Raw genomic sequence first — 15,478 nt, 5'->3', positions numbered from 1 at the left:
TCTTTTTTCCTTCACTGCTTTTTACTTTCCCAACTCCTTGTACCTCACATGTGTACAATAGTCATAATGAAGAGCATGTAGATACGACATGAAAGAGCCAGGAGGGAGCTCAGGTCAGCTTCCCAAGCTGTTCATTAGCAATTATCCTATGTTGAAATACTGCCCACATAAACATTTCTTCATTAGCAAATAAACTAGTTTGACTCTTGGGGTACAGAAATTTTGATGTGAATGCTAAGGAGACTCAAGCTAAGCACTGGTTTCAGTGACATCCCATGAGTTTAAAAAAGCATATATTTCAATTTATGCATGCTGTTTCAGAAATGTTAATGGGTAGAGCAATAAATACAAATCATAAGTGAGAACTTGCTCAGCTACTCTGGTAAGAATCAAAAAAGCATGTCCTAGGAATGTTTTGGAACAAGATAGTATGATAGAGAAATTCAGATCTCTAAGGATAAATCCACTATTCATTTTTATTAATTACGGAATAATTTCCATTGTTCATCTTGATGACAGAAATAGAAGGGTAAAAAGGATAAATATAAGCTTGACAGAATTAAAGCACATCAGTATTTCGTTTGGGTTGTCTTTATTTGGTTGGTCACCTGGTAATCATAACTCCCAAATCACCATGCTGAAAAGTACTTATTAAGTACCTATAATTACGGGTTGTGCTATATGATGCACATTTAAAATTTATTAAACGAGAAGAGTCCATGCTATCTCAAAATGACTAATTATCTGATAATAAAACAGTATAGTGTTACCATTATACCCAAGTATGGAGGCCTGCCAGTATACGAAGTATTACCACTGAACCATTAGGAAAGCAATCTATCCACATTAAAAACTACGTGGGCTAGTGGCAAACCATTATTCATCTTGAATACAGTTGAACTTTACCGGAGAGATGCCAGAAAGGAAAGGCAATTTTAATTCATTAAAATTGCTCTGTTCATTAAAGAAAATCTTACCTTCTTCTAAGCAGTATGGATACATTCAACCATAAATAACTCAGTTAAAGAGGTAAGTGTTAATGCTTCCTTAGGCAACTCCCACTTGTAGCAGATGCTTAGGTTTAATTCTAAACTAACCCAAAGGATTTGAATTTCACCACAGTAAAAGATTTCTGTGCACGCAATGAACAACTTACTTTGATCACAGCACTTAAACCGATTCCCGTTAACTACCTGTAACCCAGATATAGCTTATACAGTTATTTTGTGTTTACCTACCTGCTTGACCACAGCCATGACAATGTTGGATAGTCTTGAGCAGTGTAGAGTGTGCAGCTGTGTGACTGTGAGTGACTACTGTCATCAGGTTCCCTATTCTCTCTTCTGTTGAAGGAGGAAATTGGGCTCCACCTCTAAGGTTCCTTGCAATTATCAAGTTCTATGATTCTGTACTGACTGACTTCATTGCCTTAGCTGTTGAATTGCTTTGTAGAGAGCTCTAAAAATTATGTGGGAAAGTGAATGGCCCTTGCTGGGATGTGAGCAGTGCATTAGGACTACTTCTCATTTTAGAAGTGAGGAAATTAGAGAAAAAATACATAGGGAAGATTTTTTATTCTTTTCTTGGTTCTTGAGGCATTACTTTTCCCTTTATGGCTAGAATGATAGGATTGTATGAAGATATTCATTTAACTTGGTTTGTTTATGATTGCAAGTAATACAGTTAATACAGCAAAAATCAGAATCTCAAGTATGTTGAATGGGTAAGATAAATAATAATTTTAAGGAAATGTCTTCAGTGGTATATGTATAACTAATTTCTGTTCTCAAAGAAGCAAAGAGGGTTTGGATGAAAGTTTCCCAGGCTCAGAAAATATGACAGTAGAAACATGAAGATAGGAAATTCTTCTTCATCTTTTCACAGTTACACAATGTTCTACACATTATGCAATGATTATGTAATTCAACAGGAGAGCTTAAGGAATTTTTACAGCTCATAAGATAACACATCAAGTACCCCTTTTTCTTCTGAAAGTTTACCACAAGAACAGGAAAATCTAGGCCTACTTTACCTCTAAGCCTGTTTATCTGTGAAATAAAGATAATACTTTACCTGCACCATGAGTATTAAATGGTAAAGCTTTTTGGCATCATGTCTACCCATAGGAATCACTCTATAAATCATTATATGTGATTATTGTCACTTATTACCTTTATAAATTAGAAAAAAGTATATACTTTTTCATATTACTATCGCCTACTTGGTAGAACTTTATTTTTCTTTAGTCTTTGCTTATATGTGCATAAACAGAAATGGTGATTGTGACTCTTAAGTAATTTAATTCCATGCCCTTGCAATTTCCACAGGAGAAATAAAGCAATATATATATATAATTTATGGCCAAAAGTACTTTCCTCCTGAAATGTCCAATAGTTAAAGTTTCCACAAAATTGTCTCACTTTTCCACTTTTCATTGAAGTATAGAAATAATCAATGTTTTTCTGGGGGAAGAAAATGTATCATAACATTTTTCTGAATATTTGACTCTTTAGTTATTATTACAGGGAAAGTACAACTTTGTGTTTACTGCCTGTTTACTGTACACACATGCCTAATTATTTTCCCCATCAGAAAATTTGATAGGACAAGACCATGTTCATTCAACAGATATTTATTAAGCACCTACTGTGTTCCAGGTCTTGTGTGACCAAGAGAAGAGTCTGTAAACCTCAGTGAAAGTGATTTATTCAATTTTTACTTCTGCGTTGATTTCTGGAATCATTGCATTATTTGGTATTCACTAAGTAGGTCACTTGCATTCATTTACATAGGAATGTTGCTTTGTGTAAATAGCAAGGTCCCTTATGAGTCAGCATTACATGTCAGCAGGAAGGGAGAAAACATGAAGCATTTTACAAATAATACTCTTTAGGTGAACACATTTTGCTTTTGATATTATGTTTTGTAACTTACTTCTCAACCCTTTCCTTATTGATCTAATTGAATGGGGAAGACCCATTTTAAGAGAAACATTGCTTTCTTAGGAAACATGCTCAACTGTTTAAATTATTTATAAGGTTTCTATTGCTTTCTGTCAAATCATAGTTCTATTATAGAAGTTTGTTGATTTTTGCTTTTGAATTTATTTTTTGGCATTATCAGTATTGTTGTCAGAGGCATTTGAACTAGAGTGACTTTATCTTGAATAGGGGCTAAGTAAAATGAGTCTGAGACCTACTGGGCTGCATTCCCAGGAGGTTAGGAATTCTTAGTCACAGGATAATATAGAAGGTTGGCACAAGATCACAAGATCACAAAGACCCTGCTGATAAAACAGGATATGGTTAAGCAGCTGGCCAAAACTCACCCAAAGCAAGATGGTAACAAAAGTGACCTCTGATCATCCTCACTGCTTATTATATGCTAATTATAATGCATTAGCATGCTAAAAGACACTCCCATCAACACCATGACAATTTACAAATGCCATGGTAGAGTATACAGTCTAAAAATGGAAGGAACCCTCAGTTCTCTTCCTGGGGAAATCTCCGCCCCTTTCCCCAGCACACTCATGAATAATCCACCCCTTGTTTAGCATGTAATTTAAAAACCCATAAAAATAGCCAGCCAGCAGTCCTCAGGGCTAATCTGCCTATGGAGTAACCATTCTTTCATTCTTTTGTCTTTTTGAGAGGGAGTCTCAAAAATCGCGGCTCATTGCAACCTCTGCCTTCTGGGTTCAAGCGATTCTCCTGCCTCAGTCTCCCAAGTAGCTAAGATAACAGGTGCCCACCACCATGCCTGGCTACATTTTTTATTTTTAATAGAGAGGGAGTTTTACCATGTTGGCCAGTCTGGTCTCAAACTCCTGGCCTGAAGTGATCCACACACCTTGACCTTCCAAAGTGCTGGGATAACAGGCATGAGCCACCACGCCTACCCAAGATAAAATTTTAAATGTCTATCTTGTTCCAAGACACAACCATGTCACCAAATAGTTCCAATAAAAATACTTTTTAAAAATTCATGTATGTATCTAAATTGGCTCAACAAACTCTAAAGAATAAAATTATTTCTCTCAGTGAAAAGGCTACTTTTTGTACTTCAATGCTATGTTATTGAAATTTCAGTCATAAGAGCCTACAAAGGAAGTATGTCTATTCTGGCGTGATACTTAATATGTTGGTTAAACTGCTGGAAGACCTGATTTGTCAAGGGAGATTTCAATAGAACACCAGTTTGCCATGTGGACTAGACTCCCTCTTCAGTGAAGCAGGAATATTCTCAAGAATCTTTTTTCAATGCTTAAAAAGAGGAGAACTGGTACAAAATTTGATGTTTCCTAATGACTAAAAATATCTTAAAGATTTTGTTTGCTTGTTTGCAGGAAGAAATCTTTCCTGTTTTCTGCTCTGTATGCTGCCTTTGTATTCGGTGGTCGGCACCTAATGAACAAACGAGCAAAGTTTGAACTGAGGAAGCCATTAGTGCTCTGGTCTCTGACCCTTGCAGTCTTCAGGTAAGTTTTTTTTTTCATTTTTCTAATAAAATGTATCCATTTTATCACTTGCTGAAAGAATGCAATGATTGAGCATTTGATTTTAAATCTGATATTTTTGGTTATTGAATATGATGAGGACATAAAATAAAGTGTTCAGAAAGAAAGCCTTCACTGCAACCATTTGCCATGATGTACCCAACCTTGTATATTTCGAGAATTGTCAGGCCATCTCTTGTCCTGTCCAAATTGGCCATGCAGTAATCTGATTCATCTGTTAGGATGAGAAGCAGTACAGTAATTCATTAGTGTTATTGGCTACATATAGATGAAAGGTTAAATGGGAAGGCACACAAGTAACCTGTTGAAGTCTATTGGAGAATAGGGTTCAAATACCCTGGGTGTGCTATTGCTAACACTTAATCAAAAGATGACACTTAGACATAGACCAGACACTGGACATCTGTGTCAGTATTGATAGACCAGAGAATGCTTTTGCTCTGCATCTTCAAAAGCACCCTCCACGGACCACATTCCCTGAACTGACTTGCAGGCATGTGCTTATGTAGCCAGCTCTAGCTTCATAAATGTAAAAGAACTCAACACAGAGGCTGTCAGGACAAGGCCTGTTCTCTCCAGGGCATCTGTCAGCCGGTGTGCAGACTCATTCCTCCAGAAGCTTTCAGGAGCATTTCCAGTCTTGTATTATTTTGTGATCTAGGCAATCACAAGACTAATTAGCACCCAGCTGGTGTCCAAGCAAGTGCCAGGATTTACCTAGAGTGCTAACAAAGGCACCTGTTCTGTTTGTGTTTTGCTTGTCAAAACCAGCAAGTTTATAACTAGGCTTGGGGAGAAACAGGAGGAGAGTAAATGTACATATACTATGAAACACAAAACTATTCATTTTCATATTTATAAATACTCATTTGTATTTTTTCATATTGTATATTAACTGTTCTACTTCTAAGCAGAACTGGATGTTATCATTAAAGCTTCATTAGTCACTTAAAGCTTATTAAAAATGACTGAGCAGGAAGAGTATTTCCATTAAACTCTTATGATCTGTGCCTTTCCATAATGTTGGATCCCTCCATCTAAAACACCCACTTGCTCAGCACTGCTGAATATACTTTTTATTTCAGTGCAATTTGTAAGGCCCTAAGTTTGAAGTACTCATGATTTGGATCTGTCACTAAAATCTCCTTCCAGTTCAATCTGTATCAGGTCATGATTATAATATAAAGAAGTCTTTTCATTTTTATTTACATTTAAGTTTGACGATATGCCTCACCTAAAGTATTTTGATATTTGTGGGGAATTTATCTCTATCCTAATGAAGCCTTTCACCATTTTACTGATTTTTCAATATTCCCTGAACCTTTATCTTTTGTTATTTTAAATTTTAACACTTGTAAGCAGAGGAAAAAAAGTACAATGACTCCCCTGCACCCCTTACCTTGATTAAACAATTGTCAACACTTGGCTGATTTTACTTCATTTAATCTTGCTCACCTTGTTTCTCAACCCCAAATTATTTGGAACTATTAATAATAGAGGCTGAAATAATTCTTATTGAAATCATACCATGGCTAAAGGTTAAGTACTCTTTAAAAACAAACACAGTATTATGATCTCACCTAAATAAATAATTTGTTCTCATTAAATTTCAAATGTCTTTAGTTGTCTCATAAATGATTCCTGTTTTACAGTTTATTTTTAAGAACCTGGATCAAAATGAGATCTTTACATTTCCATTAACTGATATCTTTTGACTTACAGATTTCCTCTCTTTTTCCTTATGATTCATCCTTTGAAGAAACCAGATAGTTTACCCCATAGAGTTTCCTCTGGCCTGGATTTTGCTTGATTCCATTTTTCTGTACCTTCTATTTCTTATAAGTTGTAGTTAGATCTAGAAGGTTTATTACATTTAGGTTTAATATTTGAAGAGGTTTTCTATAAGAAACAACTTGCCTTTATCAACTATTTGGTTATCTTGAAGTATATACAGTTATTATAGCAAAGATTAGGATAAATGCTCGATTCTTTGTCTATATTCATCAGGTTTTTTTTTTTTAAGTTAGCTAGCGTGTAAACAATAAGATTTGTTTTCTTAAGAATCATTATAAACTTATGGATGTGTACTTTTTTATATGCCAGTGATTTTGAGACATGATTTTGATGTGTTTTAAGTCCACTGCTATTCCATTTGATGGTGATAGTTTGATTTTTTTCTTTAATTACAAGGTATTCCAGGCCAGGCATGTTGTATATTTCTTGTCCAGAACTGGAATCAGCCATTTCTCCAAAGAGCCTGTATTAGATCGTTTTCATGCCGCTAATAAAAGACATACCCAAAACTGGGAAGAAAGAGAGGTTTAATTGGACTTATAGTTCCACATGACTGGGGAGACCTCACAATCACGGCGGGAGGCATAAGGCACTTCTTAACGTGGTAGAGGAAAGAGAAAATGAGGAAGAAGCAAAAGTGAAACCCCTGATAAACCCGTGAGATCTCGAGAGACTTATTCACTATCATGAGACTAGCATAGGAAAGACTGGCCCCCATGATTCAATTACCTCCCCCTGGGTCCCTCCCACAACACGTGGGAATTCTGGGAGATACAATTCAAGTTGAGATTTTGGTGGGGACCCAGCCAAACCATATCAGAGCCCTAATTCCTATGGTAGAGAGGAGATAACATTTAGAAACCACTATCTGGGTACTAAAGGTGGTTGTTGGTGCTGAGTAAGTTCTTATATTTAAGTCTTTAAAGAAGCCAGAAGTGGAAATTTACTTATTGAGGTAGAATATACATATATAATTATTTTTTTTTTTTTTTTTTTTTTTGGAGACAAGATCTCACTCCATCACCCAGGCTGAAATGCAGTGGCACAATCACGGCTCCCTATAGCCTCAACCTCTCCAGCCTCAGGTGATCCTCCTACCTTAGCCTCCCACGTAGCTGGGACTACAGGCATGTACCACCACAGCCGGCTAGTTTCTATATTTTTTTGGTAGAGATGGAGTTTCACTATGTTGCCCAAGCTGGTCCCAAACAATCTTTACCATTCTTATGACTTAACTTTTATTTCTCCTTCCTCTCAGGCCAAAAATCCAAGTTCCCGATGTTGACCAGTAACTCTACATTTACTTTATCCTGCAATGCACATGCAGAAGTCAGTAGTGATACTTTATCCTTTTTAGACTGACAACTTATTGTGTTCTCTTTCATTTAATGGATTCTGTTATTTTATTTTCTTCAGAGCCACGTTTTGTATAAAATTTAAAAATTCAGAACTATATAGAAAAATCCAAGTATCTGCAGTCTAAGGTTTTAAACAATGGATCTTAATATTTTTAAGCCAGAATTTGGGAAACACTGATAATGGAATTCTATGCTTCTGTGTTTGGAAGAACATATTGAGATTTCTCTATGCTTAAAGAATGCTAGTCAACAGTGCACGGAAGTAAAAAGTCTGACTAGAGAGTGATATTTTTAATATAAAAATATAGAGATACTAAAAATAAATAAACTCAATTTTTTACTTTTTTGGGGGGGGGAAAGCAGGTAAGTCATCTTATTTATTAAATTCCTATGATTTATTAGAAAATAAGACCAGCCTGGGCAACATGGCAAAACCCCATCTCTACAAAAAGTACAAAAATTAGCCAAGCATGGTGTCGTGCACCTGTAGTCCCAGCTACCTGGGAGGCTGAGGTGGGAGGGTCACCTGAGCCTGGGGAGGCTGAGGCTGCTTTGAGCCATTATAGCACCACTGCACTCAAACCTGGGTAGCAGAGCGACCCTGTCTCAAAAAATAAATGAATGAATAAATGGCTAAATAAAAAATTTCAGCATTTGTAGAGGTTGATTGTAGTGGACTGGCAATTTAGAAGTTAAAAAGATTTATTTTTTTGTGATGTGTTATTCAGAACAAATGAAGCAAGTATAATAATGTGGACAACTCTTAATTTTGCACATTGGCCATTTATTATTGTGTTTTTCTGCATTTAACACATTTCCTAAAATATACATACACACATTCATATCTAATCCCCTACACAATTCTGTAGAATTTCAAGTAGTTGTTTTTTTGAAATCCAAATATTTCATAAAGTTGATATAAAACATTCATCAAAAATATGCTCTTCTGGTCAGGCATGGTGGCTCACACCTGTAATCCTAGCACTTTGGGAAGCCAAGGCGGGCAGATCACCTGAGGTCAGGAGTCTGAGACTAGCCTGGCCAACATGGTGAAACCCTGTCGCTACTAAAAATACAAAAATTAGCCAGGCATGGTGGCACGCGCCTGTAATCCCAGCTACTCAGGAGGCTGAGGCAGGAGAATCATTTGAACCCTGGAGGTGGAGGTTGCAATGCGCCGAGATTGTGCCACTGCACTCCAGCTTGGGCAACAGAGCAAGACTCTGTCTCAAAAAGAAACAAACAAAAAAACTGCTTTTCACAAACAGTTGTTTTAATGAGTGTTAAGAAATTTCTTATTTTGGTCATAAATGAAAATTTCATTTTTATAAAGGATATATTTTGGTAGAAAGTTTTGAGTGGCTTTTACACTATAATTCATGCATTTTCAAATATTGTCTAATGACAAAAATATAGACATTCCTTGCTCAGGAGACAGAGATAGTTCTTCTATGAGATGGTCTGCAATGAGGTGATGGCCAAGGGCCTATCGCCCACTCCATCTCCCCATCCTTTGTCGCTGTAGCATAAGATGCCATCAATTTGGAAAATGAAGGAAAGAGAAAGAACCAAACATTTCAGAAGAAGTAAATTTTTCTTTTGGAAAATCACTGAAAAGAGGAATTTTTGTGTATTTTACTGCTTAGGAATAATTTCTTTTCCCTCACGTCCTCAAGGTTGCCTGTTAGCTCTTAACAGCAGCCAGGGACCCAGTTATGCTTAATTTCCAGATGCCATACATTGTTTACTCATGAACTGAGACACCATTGTGGGAATTAAATCATATCTGCTGCATACTTAAAAAGACAAACAAAAGAAACCTCTTCAAACCAGTCTATTTCAAAAAGTGATGGGGTTTTAGTATTGTTTGCAAGAATTGCCTGCAGTTTTTCTCTTTATTTTTGGGGGTTGACTGAAGCAGTTTTCATGGAGACAGCAGTCTTCAGGTGGTATTCAGTGTAATTTATTGAAACCTATCATAAGTTTTGATGGAGTAGATAAAATATGGCCAGCTGAGTTTTCCTTAGGCCTACAATAGATCATTTAATTTGAGGAACATTTCTCTGGGTTCCCCTGACAATCTCTCCTCGTGATTCCTCCAGGCTCTCTTTTCAGATTCAAAGTACCAGGTTCTGGTGTCAGTCTTTGCAAATATGGCCGGGATGATGGCACAGTGACCAACTTCCACCTACATCCCACCTAACCCAAGGACAGGCATTTCTTTATTTGATAAGATAATTTTATGTGGCATTTATCTATGGGTAAAGTTTGAACATTTCCTTAGGGTAAATGCCGAGAAAAATTCTGGTTATGTGAATCAGTAAAACTTTTAGATGAGATTGCTCCTGGTGGCAAAGAAGTTAGATTTGGCTAAGTTATCGAACTTTGATATAGCAACAGAGCATCAGATACTTCAGGGTACTTATCCCCTGTTCTTCTAGACACTCCTGAGTCATTTAATCGTGTTGCTATGACATGTCAGCTGGGTTACTACAATTGATTTGAAAAAGCTTTCCATCCTTCTAGATTGGGTCCAGGTGTGTTTGCTTCTGATTCAAAGAGCCTCTACCAGTTACCTGTCTGGCAGTGTTTTCTTTTCATCAGCAGCATAAGGAGTTCCAAGAAGCCATCTTTGAGGTTCTTGATGCAACACAGATCAAAGCAGGATGTCTAGTCAGTGTACATGATAAAAAGATAATTACTTGATGTTACAAATTTATAGGTGCCAATATCACAGTTGCTTCACCTTTGCTCACTCCTGTTTCCTGGTGATTACTCCGGCCTCAATTGTTTTATGCATGATTTGCACAAATCCAGATGTTCTACATTTTATAGTTTGACATCTCGCCTATTAACCAGCAATTTTTCCTGTTGAACCTCATTGTAATTTCCTGGCTACATTTTCCTTTTGTTATTAAATTTTATCTCTGGCTTAAGTATGAAATATATTCAAGATTAGTAGAAAATTACTCTATTTTTTCTTTTGTGGGATTTTTATGAACAAACTGCTTAAATATAGCATAGGAAACTTGCAGAAAAGTCTGTTTAACAGTGCAAGCAGTAGATAAATGGTATTTAACCAAATCATTCAAGTTCTGTTTTCCCCAGATTTTATAGACAAATTCAGTGTCTAATATCTGAAGAATTATTGGCAATTACCTTATTTCTAAAGCCAACAAGTATATAATAAAACTAACTGAAGCTGTTCCAGTGAAAAATACTCGACAGTTTGTAACCCATATGGAAGGAGGGAGGACATGATTGACCTATAAAATGATGGTACAATTAAAATGACAAGTTTTAGAACAATGAAATCAGTTTGTGCATAAGCCCCTCATAAGTGTCTTAGTTTTTATTCCTATGGTCGCCAAAAGTGGCCCATTTTAATCCACAAAAACAATAATGACAATGATTGCAGTGATATCATTTATATAAAGTAAATGGATCCATAAGCTTAAGTGTCATAGGACAAAAGCTCCTATTTTATGAAAAATGTGTTATAAATGTCAGATTTTTAAATGTAACACCAAAAGTACAAAAGTAACAAGCCAAAGATGCCTTTGGAAAGCATAATGCTGAGTAATAAAAAAGCAAGCTGGGAAATAATCCTGGAAGTGTAATACCATTTATGAAAATTTTAAAAAGTCGTTAATACTACATTTATGAATATATATGTCGTAAAAGCATTCAAATATGCATGAAAACCTCAGGATACTAAGTATCTCTGTTTGGGGGAAGGGAGGGAGAGAAATAGGGCTAGAGAGAGTCCAAAGGGGGCTTCAATTCCTTTTGTAACATTTCATTACATGTAGTAACATGTTACAACATGTTATTACAAAAAGGTCAAACCAGGGAAAAATAGCTATTTGATAAAAAGAAGGGCTATACAAAAGCAAAGTTGAATGCAATTAATGACATTTGGTTCGTTAAGTGAAACAGCAACAATTGTAGCCATATTATAAGATTCAGGTAGTACTGCTGGTGCAGAAATAAAGCAAGTTTATGTCAAAACACAATGTTGTAATTTATTGGTCCTCATTCTCTACCTATCCCACCCAATAATGATCGGTATATAGTTAGAATGAAGAATAGCTTTTGTTTTCTTCTTTTTTCTGACAGTATCCCTCAGTTAAGTGTGTATGTTTTGCTGGAAGGATGATTTGAGGACCTTTCTTTTCTGTCCCTGTGTTCAACTCTTGAAGAATCTACCATGGTTAATGTTTCTAACCTGTAGACAGATACGATGTAGGTCAGTATTGTGCGTTTAATTATTGTTTTATCAAAACTTGTTTTGTTTTTATCTTTAGCTTACTCGAAAGTGTAAAATATCACATACCAATACTTGGTACCTTCCTTAGCCTCCTATTTTTGTGTTATTTTATCAAAGAACCAGAGCAATTGCTGACTCCAATTTGCTTCTAATGCCATATTTGTAAATTACAGCTTCTCCTATTTTTTTTAAAGTAAAATTAATGGATGTATAGGAAATCCTTTTTCTTTGTTTTCTTTTTTCTGAAGGCAGAGTATTTAACAGTTTTCTTTGCAGAATCAGATTTTTCTTAAAACTAAATAGCTAGAGCAGTTATGTTTTATAATAATAAACATAATAACAATAATTTATTGAGACATAAAATAACTGAGACTAGGAATAACGTCACACCTAGATAACATCTCCAGCACACTGATTGTTTTAAAGGTCAGGTCACAAAATGACAACAAAATATATTTTGTTTCCCTTTGCACTGAAAGAAAAGTGCAGCACCCACACTGTATTATTAAAAAGCCCAACAAATGTTCAAGGCAAAAATCTTAATAAACAGTAAAGTTTAAAAAGCCTATTCCCATAGGAAAAATAATCCTTCCATTTACTTAGCACTGCCAGAGTTGGCTTCTTCCCTTGATGAAGGACACCCTAACATTTTTACAACTGGAGATAACGATATCTAGTCTGAAAGATAGTAGGATAGTGGATTTGTTAAGCATTTTCTTTTAATTTTTATTTTGTTTTATTTGAGATGGAGACTCGCTCTATTACCCAGGCTGGAGTACGGTGGCATGATCTCTGCTCACTGCAACCTCTGCCCTCCGGGTTCAAGCAATTCTCTGCCTCAGCCTCCCAAGTAGCTGGATTACAGGCGCCCACCACCATGCCTGGCTAGTTTTTGTATATTTAGTAGAGACAGGGTTTCACCATCTTGGCCAGGCTGGTCTTGGACTCCTGACCTCATGATCCGCCCACCTCGGCCTCCCAAAATTCTGGGATTACAGGGTTGAGCCACCGCACCCAGCCATGTTAAGCATTTTGAGTTGTATTTGAATCCCTTTCAATCTGAGAGCTGCAGGATACCCCTCCATTGTCCTGTTCAGTTTTGTTATTAGTACCAATTTTGTTGTTCTGTTCATCTATACACACATTCACATAACTAACAAATTGCAGCTATTTATTATATTATTAATACCAATTTTGTTATTGTGATGACCTATACATGCAGTAACATAACTACCTGACAAATTACAGCTACAGGATAAAGAAAGTCCTTTCTGTGTCTGCCCATAGTATATATACACACAAACCCCGTTACCCTTTATACACTCTTCTTCCTGCTCACCAGGAATTTTTTCTATCCCCCTGACATCAGAGACAGCTCAAGTAAAATACTGCTTCAACTGGGACCTGACATCAGAAATTCCAATGCCAACCCAGACTAGCTCAGATCACCACCCACCCCCTTGCATAAAACCTCCATGCTTCATTAACCATGCCAGAAGCATCATGAATAGGTAATAGCAGACTTATATGACATAAACTACTTCATTAACATTTGCTTTGTTTTCTAGATGTCTAAAACTGGATCCTTTGCCAGAGTTTGGTCTTTCTAGTCTCAAATCACAATAAAGTGACCCTAACTGAATTCTTGACTCCTTTTGAGAAACCACGAGCTATAATAAAAATAAGGAATTGGCAACTTTCTATCTTTTAAAAGTTTTTAAGATGGAACTTTTAACCGGGGTCCATGCATCCTGGTCTGCTCTGGACAGTCTTAGTTTTATGCATGTTGTCTCAGTGTGATTATTAATAGCTCCTTCTTCACTCTCAAGAATGTCCCAATTTGGATGATAAATACAACAGTTATTCTATTTATCACCCACAGAGAAATTGAGTTGGCTCAATAAAAAAGAAAAAGGAAGAATACCATTGATTATTTGATAACTTACTGCTAACAAATTCTTATTTTTAGGATTGACCTCTTGACTAAAACTTGCTCTGCCTGTAATATTTCCAAACATTTGACACACTATCACTCAGATTTAAAATATCCAAACTGGATCTCCTTTTGATATTTCTTTTCATTGAAATTTATCACAATTTTCCTAATGAATATCTTTAAGTCATTCAAAGTATGTATGCAAATCTCCTTTACCCAGTCACCAACTTGTATCAATTCTTGTCAGAATCTCTTAGGTAGCTGACTACACCGCTGTTTCCACCCTGGACCCTCCAATTATGATCTTTGTCACTTCACATCTTCAGTTTTACAACCACTAGTTGCTGTCCTTCAAATGTTTCCTCTACCCAAGGATATTCTACGTAGTATATTGTTTCCCTGTTTAAACCTTAATTGAAACTTTTGCTTATACATTAAAACCTCAATCTCGCCATAAAAATGTACAATCTTGCCTTGACCACTGCCCTATGCAAGCCAACATGTATATCGAATCTTTTCCCGCAAAACTGACACACCTTGCCCATTCCTAATTTCATTCCTTTTCTTTTTAGACAGTTTCACTCTGTCACCCAGGCTGGAGTACAGTGGTGCGATCTAGGCTCACTGCAACCTCTTTCTCCCGGGTTCAAGTGATTCTTGTGCCTCTGCCTCCCAAGTGGCTGGGATTACAGACTTGTGCCACCATGCCTGGCTAATTTTTGTATTTTTAGTAGAGATGGGGTTTTGCCACATTGGCCAGGCTGGTCTCAAACTGCTGACCTCAGGTGATCTGCCTGCCTCAGCCTCCGAAAGTGCTGGGATTACAGGTGTGAGCCACCATGTCCAAGCCTAATTTCATGTCTTTGAACACGTTGCACTTCCTCTTTCTCCATTCTTCCTCTATTTGTTTTTCTGTAAATCTTATTGTTTAGACTTAACATTCCTTCTCTATAATGGCCTATCTGATCATTTCAGCCCATATCTCAGCTCCACTGAACTTGCTGATAGTTCATCATTTAACCAGACTATATATTGCCTTAACTGATGTACTTCTTAGTAGACTATGAATTTCTTGGGGCAAGAATTGTGTCTTGCTGTCCTTGGAACACCAAGTGCACACAAAGTTGTTGAATTAATGAATACAAATCTCACACCTGCCAGTTCTGCAGTCACATGTGATTATTGTTTCCAGTCACTTCACTTTTTCACTCTGTATTTCTTGCATGAACTGCCCTAGACGTGCCCTAGTCCAGTCTTCATTGCATTCTATCAGTCTTTACCTGTGAACATGCATACATGCATCCAGAAATCAGGGACTGATGTTATGTAGTGTCAGGAGCCTGCAGTGGCCTACAAAGCCCTACACAGCCTGGCCCTTGTTGGTTTTTGACCTCCCCTCTTCCCTCTCCTCAGCCACTCTTGCCTGCTTGCTGTTCCTCAAACATGGTCACAAGGCCTCTGCCTCAGGGCCCTTGTGTTTGCTCTTCGCTTGCCCAGAACACTCTTCACCCAGGTATTCTTTTAAAATTATACATATGTATATATAATTATGTATAATTACATGTGATATATATTATATATAATTATATATTATATATAAT

The 15,478-nt window shown here is 36.6% G+C and overlaps 1 protein-coding gene across 5 annotated transcripts in view; it reads left to right on the top strand.

Moving 5' to 3' along the window:
* Positions 1-15,478, top strand: part of ELOVL6 (ELOVL fatty acid elongase 6) — a 156,588-nt gene that overhangs the window by 102,239 nt on the left and 38,871 nt on the right. For all 5 annotated transcript variants that reach the window (XM_011970576.1, XM_011970577.1, XM_011970574.1 and 2 more), the window contains one exon: positions 4,349-4,480. In XM_011970576.1, the coding sequence (XP_011825966.1) occupies positions 4,349-4,480 (132 nt within the window). The remainder of the gene's footprint in view (positions 1-4,348; positions 4,481-15,478) is intronic.

This window comes from Mandrillus leucophaeus, unplaced genomic scaffold (genome assembly GCF_000951045.1).
Source record: "Mandrillus leucophaeus isolate KB7577 unplaced genomic scaffold, Mleu.le_1.0 Scaffold956, whole genome shotgun sequence".
Taxonomy (NCBI): Eukaryota; Metazoa; Chordata; class Mammalia; order Primates; family Cercopithecidae; genus Mandrillus; species Mandrillus leucophaeus.
Note: the sequence above shows the minus strand (reverse complement) of the source record. Positions and strands in the feature narration are given on the sequence as shown.